This window comes from Tachypleus tridentatus, chromosome 1 (assembly GCF_004210375.1).
Source record: "Tachypleus tridentatus isolate NWPU-2018 chromosome 1, ASM421037v1, whole genome shotgun sequence".
Lineage (NCBI taxonomy): Eukaryota > Metazoa > Arthropoda > Merostomata > Xiphosura > Limulidae > Tachypleus > Tachypleus tridentatus.
This window is the reverse complement of record NC_134825.1, coordinates 100638101-100656702: the sequence shown is the minus strand read 5'-3', so window position 1 is coordinate 100656702 and position 18602 is coordinate 100638101. Positions and strand designations below refer to the sequence as shown.

The following is an 18602-nucleotide window of genomic DNA, read 5'->3' as shown; positions in this document are numbered from 1 at the left end:
CTAATCAAAACTAAGTGGAATTGAAAACAGGATGAATCCTCCACGGTCTCCCACCCCAGCAGTTAAGAGCTGATAAGTGATAAGAACTCCCATACACTACTAGAAGAGGTAGAAAATGCATTGGAGAGTCCAGAGAAACACATCACTAGATAAAGTACAATGGGTGACTATGAAACCTTATATTGAAAAACATAGACTGACCCTAATTTGTACAGTCAACAGAAAGGCAGGTGAGGGCAGTATTCCCCTTCTGCTTTACTCACATTACTTCACAAGTGTACAGTCTAGGGCAAACATAATTATGAAGCAGAACACCACAAGAATCAACATACAAGCAGTCTTGTGGAATACTTCATTTCCAGAGTAAGTGTTAGTCACAGAACAGTTGCACAGTGTTGATATAAGAATTAGCTTGCTAGACAAGTACCTTTTAACACAAAAAAAGAAATTTAAAGAAGCCCCTATAATATGAAAGAAAGAAGAAAATAACACCTACACTACTCAACCAATGAGTGAAGGTTGGCAACATAACATAGACAATATCTGGCTGTGAAGAAAACTGCCAAATGATGCAGCAGATAATGTGACACAAAGATAGCTGTGGTTCACATGTCAGCTTGGATAATAAGGATGATGCAGACAATTAGCCAGACATTGTTAGGAGATGAATCTGATGGACAGGGACATGAAAAAGGCAACAGGAGTTAGAAGACAAGGAGGAAGAGGCTATATAGATAAGATACTAAACCAAACAAGGCAGGGTAATAGAAGAAAGGTTTCTGGAATTCACCAGTTTCCAGTGTATAAACAAAGAGAAATCATGTAAAGAAGTTCTGCAAGCCACATATCTCAGACATCTGATAAGACATAGAAGGCAATTGGGAACAAAATTAGAGTATAGATGTGAAATGGAAGGAAGAGATATGAGTGACAGTAACCTCACCTTACAGTTTCCAATCTGACAAGGAAGTATGTCAAGGAAAATTGAATGGAAAGTAGTAAAGAGAACCATAGTTGAACTGGCCAGAACAGAGACAACAGAAAAACCTGACCATAGAATGGTATGGACAGTGGAAAAGACCCTGGGAAGAGAATAAATGGCATAAATGTAGATGTGTTTCCAAATCCTGACAAAGGGCATCTATTACCATAGCCAAGAAATGAGGAACAGGAGATAAAAATAGAAGGAGTTTGGTATTCAGATGAGTGACGAACTAAGAGCATAGTCATCTGAAAACTTGAGGATTGAGAGACTACTCCAATGGGAATCCCCTCTCAGGACAAGATTGAAAGCACCCAAGATATTACAGGCCAGCAAAGGAATGCTTTTACTGTGGGCTCATAATACCATGTTCAACATGTGAAAACAAGGTGAATGTGATTGGATGCCCCCTTGCCAAGTGATATAAGAAAAAACATTCTAGATGTCAGAGTGGATCATCAGTGTCTAGACATGCAAAGCTGAAAAAAAAAATTATCCATTACCCAACAAAGAGCTAGAAGTTCCAAAATATTAATGTAAAAATTCAACTTGACTGAAAACTAAAAGCTCAAGATCTCTTAGGTGCCAAAATATACCCCCAAGCCTGACAGAGAAGCATCTGTAAAAAATGCACTCCCAGTCATTGAAGAGGAAGAGGAATACCAGCCAATGTGTTCTCCCTCTTCTACTACAATATAAGATCAGTCTGGAAGGAAGAAGGAAGGGATACCAGGTACTCAAAGGAACCTCCAGTGAAGTTCCATTCATCCTGAAGGACCCACTGAGGAGACAGAATGTGAGCAAGATCAAAAGAAATGAAAGCCTCCAAAGAAGCTCATATACCCAAAAGAGAAAGATCATCTCATGCTGGAAGAAAAAGTAAGGAGTGTGCCTTATGAATCATAAGCTCCTTGGAATTCTGTTTGAAGGAAAAAGGCTTAGCCCAAAGAAGATGAGAGTTGAAGAATACCCCAAGACTAATAAGGTATTAAGTCACTGTGAGAACAGACTTTTCCACCTTGACCAGCCACCAACTTACCCACACACTTTACTTAAGAAATTGCATGTTAATGGAAAGTGCAAAAAGTAAAGAATCTAGAAGTACCCAATCATTCATATAACAACTGAAACAAAACCTCTGTGAACAGAGTTGAGCATAGGCTTTAACTATCTTACAAACAGCTCAGGACAGCCTGAAACTGATAACATTGCACAAAAAAGTTTTTGCTTCTTGAACACTGCTGGGTGTTCCTTATATATTTTTGGCTGCTGATCAGGAAAATTACATCCATATTTGCCCACCATGTATCATTTCATCGAATTCTTCAGTTTTGTCATGTTTTTTCTTATATTTGTGTCCAAAAATTCTCGTTTCTGTGAACAATGTTTTGTGCAGTCTGGGCATGTCCAGGCATGAAATCAAGCCAGGTTGGAAGCTGTTCTGTGGAAGTATAACACTGTCTCAGCAGGCTATAAAAGTGGCTTGCATACACAGATGCTGCTCATTGAATTAATATAGACCTTATAATGTGTACGTATTGTTTCACAATATAGCACTGCCTCAGTAGCACTGTAACAAGTAAGTTAGATGTTATAGACATTTTACAGGATGATTGGTGTCGGTCAATATGTCTCATCAATGTCGTAATAGCCGCAATACATTCTGCTATATTTGTGGCAAGTATACGCTTGTTCATCAGTCTGAGAGCTTTGTTCAGAGGCACTCGAAAGACAATGTCGTTCGCTGTCCCAATGATATGGCGAGAACAGAAAGACAATGTGAACTGTTACTTTTATTTGAATAATGTGTCTGCTTTCTCTACCAAAAACAAGAAGTCAATTGAATACCTTAATCTGCTTTCAGCAATGAGACCTGTGCCACATGACGACAGTCTTCCAATTCCAAAACCACCAGAGGAATGGACCTTAGACGAACCAGATGAAGAAACTGCAATGCAGTGAACTGACAGTGACATTGATCCGGATTTTGAACCATGCTTCTCAGGCAATCCACATCTCATAACACAGAAATAAACGATCTAGTCAGAGATTTGGGTCTGTCAAAAGAAAGAGTCAAACTGCTGGGTTCAAGACTGCAGGAATGATGTTTGATGTCACCAGGTACGAAAATTTCTGTTTTTCGAAGCTACCAAAATGATATAACCAAATTCTTTGCACAAGTTGACAGTCTCTGTTTCTGTGTTGACATCGAAGGATTGTTCTCTGCTTTGGGTTGTGACCATGACCCACAAGAGTGGCATCTCTTTATTGATTCATCAACGTTAAGCTTCAAAACTGTTCTGTTACACAATGACAATGTTCACCCTTCAATACCTGTTGGCTATGCAGCACACATAAAAGAAACCTATGAGAACATGGAAATGTTGCTAAAGCACATGCAGTACAGCAAGTACAACTGGAATATCTGCAGAGATCTGAAAGTTATTGCTCTGTTACTGGGACTGCAGCTCAGCTATACAAAGTACTGTTGTTTCATTTGTGAATGGGACAGTCATGCCAAAGAGTCACATTACTCTAGACAGAGCTGGCCACTCCATAAAAAGTTAGTTCCAGGTCAGAAAAATGTGGCGTATGAACTGCTTGTCGACCTGGCAAATATTTTTTTGCCTCCTCTTTACATAAAATTGGGACTTATAAAGAATTTCATGAAAGCAATGAACAAAGAAGGCGAAGATTTTCGTTATTTTAGACAGATGTTCACAAGAATAACTGAGGCCAAGATCAAAAGGGAGAATTTTTGTTGGTCCTTAGTTCAGACATGTTATGAGTGACACGTGGTTCGAAGATCTGTTAGTTGGGCCAGAAAAGATTGCCTGGAAAGCCTTCAAAGACGTTCTTGACACTTTTCTTGGCAATTACAGAGCCCCACATTACATTCAGCTGGTAGACAAACTTCTCAAAGCATACAAAACAATGAAGTGCAACATGTCACTCAAGATTCATTTCCTCCACTCGCACTTGGACTTCTTCCCTGCAAATCTCGATGCTGTCAGTGAGGAACACGGTAAAAGGTTTCACCAGGACATTGCTACAATGGAAAAACAATATCAGGGCAACTGAAATCCATCAATGCTTGCCGACTACTGTTGAACACTGCAACGTGATGCACTGGACATTGAATACAAATGAAAATCAGGAGCAAAACACTTTTAATTATGTTGAACTTAATAGCATATTAGAAACATAAATACAATTAAATACATTATTGCCAGTAAACAGTTAACTGTCTATTTCTCAGAGTTCCTACGTGATGAAGCAAAACCAAAACTATATTTGTATTTAACCACTAGGTACCTGTCACAATCAGCAAAAATTTTCAGGAAACAAAACTTTTCAAAAAAATTGTTGTGCAGTGTAATGTACAGTCCCTGTGACCAAAGAAGATAATGACAGGATATGAAAAAAATGAGAATGTGAAGGTAAACACCTAATAACAAACAACTTGAATTTCTTCATCTAAAAACACCTGAACGAAAACCCCTGAAAAAAAAAAACACAAGACACTTCCAAATAGTGGTTCATACAAGTTGTTTGTTTTGAATTTTGCACAAAGTTACACAAGGGCTACCTGCACTAGCCATCCTTAATTTAGAAGTAAAAGACTACAGGGAAAGCAGTTAGCCATCACTACCTACTGAGAACTCTTGGTTTACTCTTCTACCAATAACTGGTGGAATTTACCATCATATTATAATTCCCTCATAGCTGAAAGGGTGAGTGTAAGTTTGGTGGAATGGGGATTTGAATCTGCATCCCTCAGATTATGAGTCAAGCACTCTAACCACTTGGCCAAGGTTCATATAGGAGAGGTTGATAATAGGACACCAATATATTCTCTTTTCAGGGACCATAAAATGATGGGAATAGAAAATGGGAAGAATAAGAAATACCAGTTCTATAATGGATCCTGAGAAGAGAAAAAAAGGGGATGAGTGGAGATGGTGAAAGAAAATCTAGGGAATCCAAGAGTCAGTGATAAATGATACCAAAATGCAGCAATCTGAACCCTACCGAATCAAAAAAAAGATTGTCACTTAGACCATTAGCAGCATGAAGATCAGCAATGAACAACATGCTATGAAGGCATGAGCCATGATGAAGGAAGAAGAAAGAAAGATGAAGGAGGTGGCTGTGACATAGGAACAACAGCAGGGAAAGTTTGTGATAGGAGGCTAGAGAGAAAAGGTAAGTATGCAAATAGGTAGATTCCATTCTCAACCCCAATAAGGTTTGTCATAAAAAGGAGGCCATGCATAAATCACACAAAGAGATAGAGTTAAGAGATTTTCACTACCTAAGAGGTCCCAGCAACAAAGGAATCAAATGTGAAATAAAAGGGCAAAAGAGGACAAATTTGCCAACATAGAAAAGAATGGGGAATGAGCATCCACCAAAAACAATAGATAGCCTCAAACAAAAGATACATGGGGAAAATATAAAATATGTCAATTTTAGACAGTAGCAGGAAAAATGTGTCAAAAATGCATAGAAACATTAGGGTTCAATTTTCAAATGGGGAGGTTCCTTGGCCTGCACAAAGATAGTAGTGGTAACATGGAACTGTGAATTCATAAAGTCATTCACAGAAATTATTCAAATATGAAATTCACTTAAAGTCCAATAAAGCAAAAACCTGAACTTCCAAAAGATTTAAAAATTAAAAAAATTAGTCTAGAATTTTTTTTCTTCCAAGTTCAAAAACGTTATACACCACCACCAATAACAACAACAATAAAAATATGGGTGAATGAGTAAAATGAAGTGAAGACTAGATTCTACTACATAAAGGGTGGTGTGCCACAGTCCTATTGGTGGAAGGCTCTTGAATGATTTTTTGCATGCTACATTGTAGTTATATCACACAGAGATTAGTGAAAGTATAAAAGCAAATGGTAAGCAACAGTTTTATGCATATAGAGGGCAGTACAAATTGAGAAAAAATTGTTTGGGAAAAGAGAAAAGTTATTATATCATAATAAAGACGTACAATGCACTATTAAGAATGAAAATAATTTTCTTAATAAAACATCACCTAAATCCTTAAGATTCCAATATAAATCTCACAAAACACAGACATACAGTTGAAAATAGAAGAGTTTTCTTACCATGTAATATATCAGTAAATAGGCACACTAAAAGGCCTCCTAAATCTAGCATGTATCTCATGCACCACAAAAATATAAATGAAAAAATCCTATACTTTATCATTTGTTTCACTAATACTTGCCAATTCTCTACTAAGATAGTTACATACAATGTAAATTAGTTTTATAAACCAGGCAAAACAATATAAACACACATACACAAATCCAAAAATTACAAATTCAAACACACTGAGCCTAATTACCAGCACCATTCCTTTTGTAGAAAACATTAACATATCCCTTACAGAAATCTCATAAAGTTAAACATGAAATCATGAATTTGATATAACAACTACACCCATGTTTACTCCAGGAATAAAAATCAAATACATGCTACAAAAACTACACAGCAAACCAAACTCTCCAGGAAACATTAACAAAATACAATGCAACTACCACCAGATGTTTTGCATATGTAAAACAGAATGTACATTAGACAGGCAGATTAAAGAACATAAAAACCTTCCTCTCTAGTGCATGAACACAAAAATAAAAACAATCATAAAGTTTCATTACAAAGCATCACACCCGAAGCAAGAACCAGACATTAATTTTAAAAAAATAAATTAGAAAAGCCTTACTAATTACACTATGTCACAAAATTTTTACTTTTTCTTGTTCCTGGGCAGAAAGTGTTATTTCCCAATTGCTTATGCCTAAAGTAAATGGAAAAGACCTATTTTTCTCTTCAGATTTTGCTTTCGTGACCTGGGTAATGAAATTTCAAATTTACTCATTTTCCAGAGCATTCCAGACAGATTCAGTGCTGAGTAGCTGACAGAGAATTTTCTTGAACTTACAAGAATTTTCTAGAATGTTGTAGAACTTGCAAGAATTTAAGAACCTTTTAGAATGTTCTAGAACATTCCATATTAATATATATACAGGGGCTCACCACTCACCACTTCAGTTTAGTTCTAGCTGCCTACGTGAAAACATAGACCTATCCAAGGAGGCTTTACCAAGTTTCCCTGTTATCTTTGCCTTTGGGACAGCAGGGATACTGCAGCACACAACAAAAGGAAGCACTAGTCACAACAGACCAAGTTTTCTGTGGGGAGGCACAATGTCAAGTGTGAGCCACTAGGCGACCTCCAGAAGGTGTTGTTCCCACCATTGCACATAAAACTGGGTCTTATGAAACAGTTTATCACAGCTCTTGATAAGGAGTCTGCAGCCTTCAAGTAACTTTGAAACTTCTTCCCTAGGCTGTATGAGGCAAAGATCAATGCTGGTGTCTTCATTGGACCAAAAATAAAGAAGATCCTGGAGTGCACAGAATTCCTCAAGAAGCTCAGTAGGAAGGAAAAAAACTTGCAGTGGTTTGGGATTTCTTGGGCAATCACAAGGCTGAAAATTATATGGAACTAGTTGAGGCTCTGGTGAAGAACTATGGCAAAATGGGCTACAGGATGTCCCTGAAAGTCCATATCCTTGATGCTCATCTTAATAAATTCAAGGAGAATATGGAAGCATACTCAGAGGAACAAGGAGAGAGCTTCCATCAAGATATATTGGACTTTGAATGCCTCTACCAAGGAGCATATAACAAAAACATGATGGGAGACTATATATGGAGGTTGATACATTAAAGTGACTTACATTACAGTTGCAAATCTGAAAAAACTACTCACTTTTAACATTTTTGTACATTATTGAATAACTTTAGTACAATTACATGTAAATCTTGATCATATGTTGTTTTATTCAGACCTTATGTAAATGAAAATGTGCAAATTTTCCCATTTTGACAAAGAAAATAGGTTAATTTCTAAATTTCATTATCCAGTCACAAAAGCAAAGTTTGAAGGGAATAATAGCCATTTTCTGTACTTTTACAACATAAGCAATTAAGAAATAACACCTACTATCCAGAAACAAAATTTGTGTTACATAGTGTTATTTAACCTAATATAAATAAATATCCTACTAAGTATCCTTCATTTTCTAAGATTATTTTCAACTCTACCAAAATACCCAACATAAACAATCACTACCCACACATGAAATTTGAAATGTACCAATTGTTCCAAGGTAGATCATTATTTAACATACAAAAAAAAAAGTTATACTATGTTTCTTACCAACCTAAGCTTTCTCTACTTGATGGTAATTATCCTACAGATTAAAACAATGTAGTGCAAGTAAATTCTTAACAAAAAACCTACTGAAAAGATGCGATTTCTTTAAATTACTAAATGTTATTAAGATCAATACTTTATGTACATTATGCTCTTTTTTAAAATTGTTTTGATGTCCAATTTTGCTTTTCTACTAAATACACAGACCTCAGTTTTTAGATGAGTTTAAAATAAATTTCAAATTAAACAAAAAAATCAAAATTTTAATTAAGTAAAATTAATTATTTATTGTTTCTGGCATCACTCATTTGACTATTAAAAAAACTTAAAACATGACTGCAAAAAATTACCAGTGAACTGATAAATGCATCATTGTAGTTCCTTGGATTGATTCGGATCATACCCTAGTGAATGAAAAAATATAAAAGATGAAATAATGTGCAGATAAAAATTACAAAATTATGTTTCACAATTTCATACAAACATTTGTATTTGAAAACAATATATACGAGGTTTCAAAATGTATTTCACACTCATGACAAAAATAGTCTGCATCAGTTCTGTTAAAGCTTTTGCCCCAAGTATCCTTTAGTGCCTTTTTTTAAAATATATTTGTCACATTAGCCACAAATTCCCTAATTGTAAAGAAAATTATACTTGCACCTTATTTTCAGCACTTTTTATAGCTAATGCAGGTTAACTCTTTATTATACATCTATACATGACACTAAGGTTTAGTCTTAAGTTCAAACTACTTTTTGTTTACATTATGCCAACTAGTACAGCATAAGATATTAGCTAATAATTCATGTGTTAATAGTATATAAGTCACAAGTTCCTAATTCTACAAGAAAATGTTTTAAAAAATCCTGAATTTCCCCTAGTGTCACACGACATTTTTTCTAGGTATCTTATCTTGTCTGTCTCTTCGATCACCCACTGAAAGAAATTAAACACAAATTACTGACCAAAGAATCATCATTGCTCAGGCATGCCATAAATTTTATAGCCTTCACTTTTGTTTGTTTATAGAGCTATGAATAAAAAAATCAAACCCTTCCTTCCATGCCCATCTGTCACCTCCTCTCTTTCAGGATATATTCCTAGTTTTCCTTTACATTTAATTCATATTTTATATAATTGATAGAAAGTCAGGGTTTTCATCTATCAAATGATATACTGCATAACACTGTGTATCTATCATGCTGTTGAACACAAAGATTTAGAACAATCCATTACACTTATAAGCAAATTTTATAAAAAACCTGGTTTAACTATATAATTAGTTTCTGAAAAAAACACACACACAAAAAACTATGTTATTTGACTTTTTTAGCAAGGCCAGAGTAGCTTACAGCAAAGTTGTACACATTATACTACTCTAGACATAAATAGGACACTCATTGTTTATTGAAATTAGCAGTACAAGAATTAAATTGCCTTTATAAAGGTTATAGCAAAAAAATCATTTTAAAACAATGTTTCAATGCACTCAAATCACTGAAATTTGTTACTTCCTCTACCTTCATTGTATTATAAAAAAACAAGAGCATCCATTCCCAGTGATGGGAAATGTTTAAGTTAATATATCAATTTAAAATTATTTCCTGGGCTTTTGACTGACTTCTAACAATTTAGTGTGGAATATCCCGCTTGCAAAACAAAATTTGGCATTAACATTATTCATGCTCTCTCTCCACATCATGCAAAGGGCTATGGAAACAGTGATATCGATAGTCAACAATTCATCCAGAAATATCTTGATTTGGGTTCATAATTTCACTGTTTCCAGTCACACCATGTGAAGGACACTATACTTTTAAAGGTAGTTGAAAACCATCCTGTAAAATATCATATGTGCAAACAAAAATCACATTCAAAGTTGCTTAAAACACAAATTCTACTTCTGTTGTTCTCATACTGCAAGCTACTGAAGGTGGTATAATGATGTGAAGAATGTTCTGGTGGTGATGTTAGAATCTTTGACCTCCATGAATCCTTGAAAAATGTATAACATATTATATATTTGTATATTAGTGGTGATCCTGTATACTCAAATATGCAGCATTTCTTCCTTGTTGGGCAAGTTCTTTTCCCAAATGATAATGCAAAAATATACTCTTTTAATATTATCCCTAAACAGCTCAAAAGCACATAACTGAATTCAATCACCTACCTTAGCCAATCACTTGATCAAAGTCTGACTGAGTACCTTAAATGAACACTTAAAAGATGAATTTTGATCTAACAGAGGACCAACTTTTTCCATAAATGAACTACAAAAAATACATCTTTCATCATATTGAAGGCTTTATAGAATACTAAGGTAACCAGTGAATTTTCTAACAACATTTCAGGATAGAAGGTGTGTGTGTACAGAGATAGACACACACATGTACGCACGTACACACACACACACACATACATATGGGTACAATTTAACTAAGTATAAAATATATTTAAAATTAATCTTGTCAAATGCAAACACAAGGCTAATTAAGCACATATTTGAGTTGCACTTGTCCTGTGTGTATCACACAGAGGTATGGATTGATATTAAAAAGGTCACATAGTAAATAGTTTATTCCTCCATATTAGATTTCAAGTGCTTAAATTCATCTTGGGTGAAAAATGAACAGCTTTTCTTCTAATATTGTGTTAACTAATACTGTAAATGATCCTAACAACACACATAAAGAAAAAATATACAAGTAGAAACTGAATAACGACAGAATTTTGGATTCATATATTTTGCTAAAGGTAGTGTTTATACCATCGACATCATGTACAGCTTAAGCAAATCTGTACTGATATGAAATGCTGTTGACTACTTCAATAAAATGTTCAACATTCAATAAATGAAAAACATTCTGTGACATCACATGTAAGGCCTATACAAATTGTGTATGATATTTAGTATTAGCCAATCCCATTGAACAATAGCTGTATCTGTTTATGTATATAACTCTGTTTGGTTGATGTGGTTCTTTGTGCCAAATGGGTACTGTTGTCTGCATCCATTTTGGTATATAATGATCATGCAGACACACACACACAAACAAATTACCTGAAATATTACAAGTACTGTTAGAAACATTGTTCACTGCAGTTTTTAAAAGGTCAGAACAGCTTTATGAGGTATTAATACAAGTCTTTTTATAAGAAGGTTGTATTTAAATCTGTGTCAGTAAATCTATCATCACACAAAAAATGCAAAATGTCTGCATAAGCAAAAGGTCTGACTTCCAAAACTATCCAATTAAACATAAACATCTAATAGTGTATATCAAATGCTTTAAAATTTAATTTCTCAGATGCCAAACTTATTTCATACACTGTTTGATATTATGTTGGTTTAATCAGAATAAATTGTATATTTTTTATGGAAAATAAACTGCAATACTTCTGATATTCATTATTTTGGCTGAAAAATTCACTAGTGGAATAGAAGACAATAAAGAAACACCTTTGATGGAGAGCAACAATGAAAATATAGTGCTGAAATTTTGCAATGAAAGAAAAAAAGGATGAAGATTAAAACTGGCATTTCAATTGCCTATAATAATCTCTTCTACTCATCTACTTTAGAAAATTTTAAGACAACAAAACTTACAAACTCTTCAAATTAGAAAGTACAGAGAAATTTAAGGGGATAAAAAATAAGCTATATTACTAAGTAAAATGAATCCATATTTTACCCACTAACCTCAATCAATACACCCTTCTTTAAACCTTCTTGGACTTCCGATTTGGATAAGTATTCTTCAAACTGAAATAAACCTCTCAATTACTAAATATATTTAGAAAGTATTATAAAAGCCATATAAAACAACTAAGATGCTAAAACAAAACATGATATGTAACTGATAATTTTAAATGCTTATAACAGTCATAACTGGGTCACTAGTTAGAATTTAATGAATGGACAAAAATAACCAAAGCTGAATGAGTTACTATTACACAAAATCTTTACAAGTTCTTAAAATAAAAACCAAAAGCACTTTGATTTATTTTAACACTAAATAGTAAATTCCATTTGAAAAGTAAAGCTGTTACACAGCACTGAATATAGAAAAGAACTGATTCCTAGAAACAGGTAGTTTTATATTACAAAAACAAGAACATCTAATGTTAACACAAACTGACAGATTCACAAATAGACAAAAAAAAACATACACAAGTGATTTTCAGGTTTTAAGAATTTTTTTAATTGTTAAAACAACGTTAACTAATTTCATATTAAACAAATAAGACAAGGTGTATGATAATGCTGGGAAATTAGTGGTTTTGTGATCCTCAAAACATGGTTATACTTATAGCAGATATTGTCAGCTATTTGCCTTCTGTCTAGTTAGTAGTTCAAATGAAGAAAAATCCACTTTATATGAACTAATTTTAAGTAAAAGAATACAACCTATAAGTCTAAAATTATGCAGTGCACAGAAATTCCATTAATTGTCTTTGTACTTAATAGCAAACACAATAGCAATATTTCCATTACTCAGATAGTTAAAATTATCAAAAACAGTAATAATCAGAAACATTAATTATGATTAATCACTTGTTGAAATAATTAAGAATTGTAATACTTAGAAAAACATTAATTTCAATTAGTTGATTAGTTTACATCATATAACCAATTTTATCAAAAACACCTTAGATATGAAAAAAAGGTGTACCCAAAAAAAATTCAGCATGTGATTTAAATGAATGAAATCAAAATTGGTAGCCAAACTGGTAGTTACATTTATAGTATTGATAAGAACTTTAAGCAAATAGTCATTCTTTAGTTAGTCAGGCTGCATTTGTTTTGTTTAACTTTGGGCATAGTGGTGGGTGAAATAAAATGCAGAGTCTAGCTAATTTGAGCTAAAGAAGATGGAAAATGACTAAACTATTACTTCTGTCAATAACACATGGTATGCCCTGCAAGTTGTTTTTCTGGTCACAACACACTAAAGTGCATCACGATGTAACCCATTAAGTTACCCAGCTCTAGTTGTCAGTTTTATGGGGAGGCCAAGTTCTTTATAGTAAACATCTGTAACTTGTTGGTGATAAATTTCAAAAATAAACAAACAGCACACAATTCACTTGTTTTAAAATAATATATTCACAACAAGTTAACTGTATGAACAAATTTTCATTAAACTATTTGTTATCACTGTTGTATTCAAATTGTATTCAAACAATTGTTCCTTCTTCATCAAAGTCCATTTTAAAATCACCACCACAACTGCTAGTTATCACAGTTGTGTCCAGAGCTTTAATAATTAAAATTAACTGACTTTAACATTTGCACTTTATTGCTATCTAACTCTTATATTAAATTTAAATGAAACAGTTATGTACATTTAACACTAACATACATATGAACCATGTGTACAACATATACTTAGAAAAATGTTAACTCCTTCTAATGAAGTATCTTTTTCTGCTCATATTACATTTTACAGTTCCATCCAAAAGTTAATCAAAAAATCTTACTATTAATGTTATCAGTACTATAATATGGTTTATAGTTCAAAATAAACTATTTAAAAAAATTTAAACTTCAGTTTTGTTGTCACATGACATAGAAGCTTTCACAATTTTTATTAGCTTCATTAAGTTGAATAATGTTGTACATGTATGTCTAGACACAATCTAACATTTATATGTGCTTGTTTTAGAATCCTTTGGTTCAATATGAGTACAAAAAATAAATCTTTCCACTCCATGACAGAAGCCACATTCACCTTCAATAACTTAAAACTAGATAATTTCAAACTACATTTACTTACTTACTTATGCAAATTTACAACAAACAAAGAGTTTATTTTAAAATATAAGCTTTCAATGATCATTTTAAAAATGGTAAGCAGAATTCATTATCAAAATAGACTAGCTTCCAACAGTGGCGAATGTGTATCATCTTAATAACATGTACATTTTTTTTTTTTATCTAAATAGATATTAGTTAGATTCATTTAAATTGTACTCAAGTTTTACTTTTATACTTTAGTAAACTAAGTATTATTTAAAAGTTTTAAATTGCATATTTGAAAAATTTAATAATTTTTTTAATATAACCTAAACCTTGGCTCTGTTCTCAAGGTTTAAATTATTATACAAGTGCAAAAACTTTTAACTAATGGCTTGAATTTCTCTGCTGACAATACCATAATATGCTGGGATCTTTCTTCTGTGGTAAGCTGAGATGAATAATAAATGGTAAAAGGCAGGCCAAAACAATACATTATTAAAAATAAACTAAATGAAAAGGTAAAGTTACAAAAATGACTAAAAAAAAAGTATTTTAAGGTTATTTGACAAATAATTAAAAGGCATATATACATTTTATTCCTTAATTCTAAAAATTTCATTACATTATACATTAAATGATATTAGCTACAATGAGTAATATGGTTGAAAAAATGAAAATAAAAATTTATATTTAGAAAATTCTAGAGATTTGCAAATTGAATTTAAAAAATTGTTAGATCATAAAAATTATTTCTAATCTTATGATAAAAATCATATTGCAAATGCAAAATTCAGTTCCAGTAAAACCAATCAAAATAAATTCAGAAACAAATCTTTGATACAAACATTTAATAAAATCTAATTTTTGTAAAATTCGTAAAGAAGCTCAGATTTATAACCTATAGTTCCACATACACCCTGTTATCACTAGCTTGTGCAATTTACATGGGACCATCTAAAGTGTTAGAAATTTCTATACCTTATCCTTTGAGCTCCCTCCTTGATACTGCTTTCTTTTTGGTTGTCCTTTTGTGCTGTGGTTTTGTTCTAGATATAAACACATGATAAAACTTAGATTCTCTTCTCTACTCTCTAGTCATTGAAAAACATTGCTCAGTAGTAAATCAACTGAATAATATTTAAAAGATTAAGCATAAAATAGTAATTTAGAAAACATATTGTAATCATACTTAAGACAAAGCAACATTCTGATAATAAGCATCATATTCAACCATTAAAAACAACATGTATAACAAAAACATTACATGGAAGTTAAACAGTATGTATGTTTATTAAGAAATTCAATTTCATATACTTATATATTATTATACAACTCTTTAGTTAAAACATTACTCATTTATCATCACAACTACTATGTAACACTATCTCAAGTTCAAGTAGAGCAAATCTACAGGAGAAGCAAAGAATACTTTAGTTTCATAAATCTACAACATGCTGACATTTTATTAACATCACATGTTTGATACTGTTTTTTTTCATTATGTTTACAACACAATTTTCTTGCATTCTAAAATTCTCTAAGCTGTTTTAAACAAGAGTAAGTCTACAATTATATTACTTTTTGAAGAATACATGAACATTTAGAAGGATAAATAAATCTCATTTTGTATAGCCCGTTATCATTAAATACTACCTCTCATATCACATAAACTACTGACAATAAATGCTGCCTTTTATATTATATAATACCTGTCATGTATAAACAGTACCTCTCATATCACATAACTTAGTAACAATAAACAACCTTTCATATTATAATATTTGTGTCAGACATAGATGACTATAGTATAAGCAGAATTAACTATTCTGTGAGCAAATATTTCAATAATATTTTTTTTAATAAGACAGTTAAAAAGTTGAGTTTATAATTCATTGATGTTGAGGTAATCGAACATTGTGTGAAATTTATCAATGTTGAGGATGCAAAGATTTCTAGAAGGCAGGCAGACAACTGAGGGATAAGTGAATTGTACATAGAATATGAATAAAATAAATATAAAGAAGGTAGTCTGGCTTGTCAGTAGAAATTCCAAAGGAACTGAATAGGCCTAAGTGAACTTTTGTCCAGTTGGATGGTTGTTTAGCATTTACTGGCACAAAGCAACTAGACTATCTGTGCCAAACAACCAGTAAAATCATTATAAAATGTAAAAATGAATCAAAGCAAAGCTAAACAAACTTCAAATGATGGGTAAGAACTTAAATGGAATTAAAAAGGCCAATGGCTCTTAAAAATTTAAAAACATTAGTAAGGTGGACAGTGACACTATCCAATGTCAGTGGTAGACCCATGGTAAATTCATCTAAAATAGTGCCCTCTATAACCATAGCATAACAGTAAAATGTGGGCTGTTGTGACTTGGGTGTCACAAAAGCCACACATTAGTGCATCAGTGCCAGATATAAAAAAAAAAGTTAAAACACTGTGACCATTGCATAGCCTACCCAGGACAACAACTTCCTTCTGATCTTTACTGAAAGAGGACAGTCAAAGAGCAACAAAGTTTTATCTGGAAAAGCTTGTTATTTTGTTGCTCAATCCAAGTTGACTGCCAACTGGCACAGAGATTTGAGCCTTAAATACTGCACTGCAAGCCCATGTATGGGACAAGCAAGGCAGTGGTAGCACCAGAGCAAATAGACTAAGCTGCTTTGCTCATTCCAGCGAATACTGACCTGACCTGGTATCCAGATAAACTGGATAAAAATGGAAGATAAAACAAAATGACCAGTAAATTCTGAATTTTGACAAGAACAGGATGAGAATTAACATGAAGCAATTCCAGAGACAGTAGAAAGCTAAGCAAGTAGGTATAAATAGTAAAACTGGTGTACTGTATATCTTCTACATGATCCAGGACAATAGAAATGACATATAATTTGGTACTGTACACAGAAACTGTCGGAGTGATACTATGTGCAACCACCAGACCACAACAAAACATGGCAGAGCCTACAGAGTAACCTGATTTCAAACCATTCATATAAATTAGAATGGAAGAATGGTTCTAAAAATGTTCAACAAATAGAAGATGGTACTTCCAATCAGGAGTATCTGCCTTTCTCAGATGACTCAAAGTAAGATTGCAGGTGGAGATCGTAATAAGCCATAGTGAGATGGGCTGACCAGCAGAAACAGCAACTTCATCCAAGGGCATACCCAATTCAGCCAACTGCACATGGATACAAAGGTCAAAGGAAGAAATGAAAGAATATTTATTCTGAAAAAGCATAGCCCACTGAAAAAGACACAAGCTTAGGTGGGATTCTGTGATAAGGATCAAAGTTTTGAAACATAAAGAAAGTTGCAAGTGGCAGAGGAAAAGAGGAGGTTCGTGAAACTTAGAATGGAGAAGTGTGGAAAGCCTCTTTGTTGAGCCAAAATCACAGATAGTGAATGAGGTCAAACATCTTCATGGCCGAGAATCTGGCAGAACCATAGATCACAGACCCATAGTCCAATTTGGATTGAAAGAGGGTACAATAGATCTTTAGCACAGAACATTGCTCCACTCCCAAGGTGGAAGAGAGGACACAAAGAGCATTCAGTGCTCTTGTATACTTGACTCACAGCTGCTTGATGTGCGAATAAAAGTCACAGTCCCAAGAACTTTGCCTCAGGGACTACAGGAAGAACATCATCATCAAGACAGAGCTCTGGATCAGAGTGAATACCCTGTTTGCATGCTCTTTTGGTGTGGTCCACTTCAGTAAATGACTAAGGACAATTTGAAGCGGCCTCTCGATAAGCCTCATGTTCATGACTGACATAGAGTAGTGTAGTGATGGCATTAATCTTCACATTGAAAAGTGTGACACTCAAGACACAGACCTGAGAGACTCCAAGTTCTTGTGGAAAAGAACAGGAAAGCATCAAACCCACACAGACTTGGAATCTCTGGTCCATTAAAACATTGTGGATAAAACTAGGTGAATATCCATCCAACCCAGACAAGTAGAGGTCTCACAAAATGCTGTACATTCATGTAGTATCATGAGCCTTCTCAAGATAAAAAAAAATACAGAAGCAAAATGTTGTCACTTAAGAAAGGCTTCTCTGATCAATGTTTCAAGTTGAATCAGGTGGTCCATGGTGGAGTGCTGTTGTTGGAGCCCACAATGGGTGGGCGATAGAAGGTTATTTGATTCAAGGAACCAAACAAAATGAGCATTAATCATCCTCTCCAAGATCTTAAGAGACTGCTCCTCAAAGCAATTAGACAACAGTTGGAAGGAATCTCGAAATCATTCCCAGGCTTAGAAAAATGGAGAATAATAACCTGATGCTAAGCATCAGGAAAAGAATTCTCCAGCAAAATCTAGTTAAAAATAACCAGAAGAATAGCAAAACAGGCAGGAGAAAGATGGCACAGCATCTCATATTGAATATCAACAGGTCTGACCAATATACTGATTATAGTCTCAGAGACAATTGAAGTGAAAGAAAAGAGAACTGCTCTATTGAATTATTGTAAGAAGATGGGGATGAAACACAAGTGCTAGATGCATGAGTAAAGCTTTCACAGAGTATTGGCAATGCTCTGAGCATCAGCAGCTTCTTACCCATTGGAAAGTAAGATCAAAAGGGTAAAAGAAGTATACTGCCCA

The 18602-nt window shown here is 33.5% G+C and overlaps 1 protein-coding gene across 3 annotated transcripts in view; it reads right to left on the bottom strand.

Annotated features, from left to right (window-relative positions):
- Dis3l2 (Dis3 like 3'-5' exoribonuclease 2) overlaps window positions 1–18602 on the bottom strand; it is a 112152-nt gene that overhangs the window by 68342 nt on the left and 25208 nt on the right. For all 3 annotated transcript variants that reach the window (XM_076514873.1, XM_076514854.1, XM_076514863.1), the window contains 3 exons: window positions 14953–15020; window positions 11935–11997; window positions 8579–8632 (listed from right to left, as the gene is read on the bottom strand). In XM_076514873.1, coding sequence (XP_076370988.1) covers window positions 8579–8632; window positions 11935–11997; window positions 14953–15020 — 185 coding nt within the window. The remainder of the gene's footprint in view (window positions 1–8578; window positions 8633–11934; window positions 11998–14952; window positions 15021–18602) is intronic.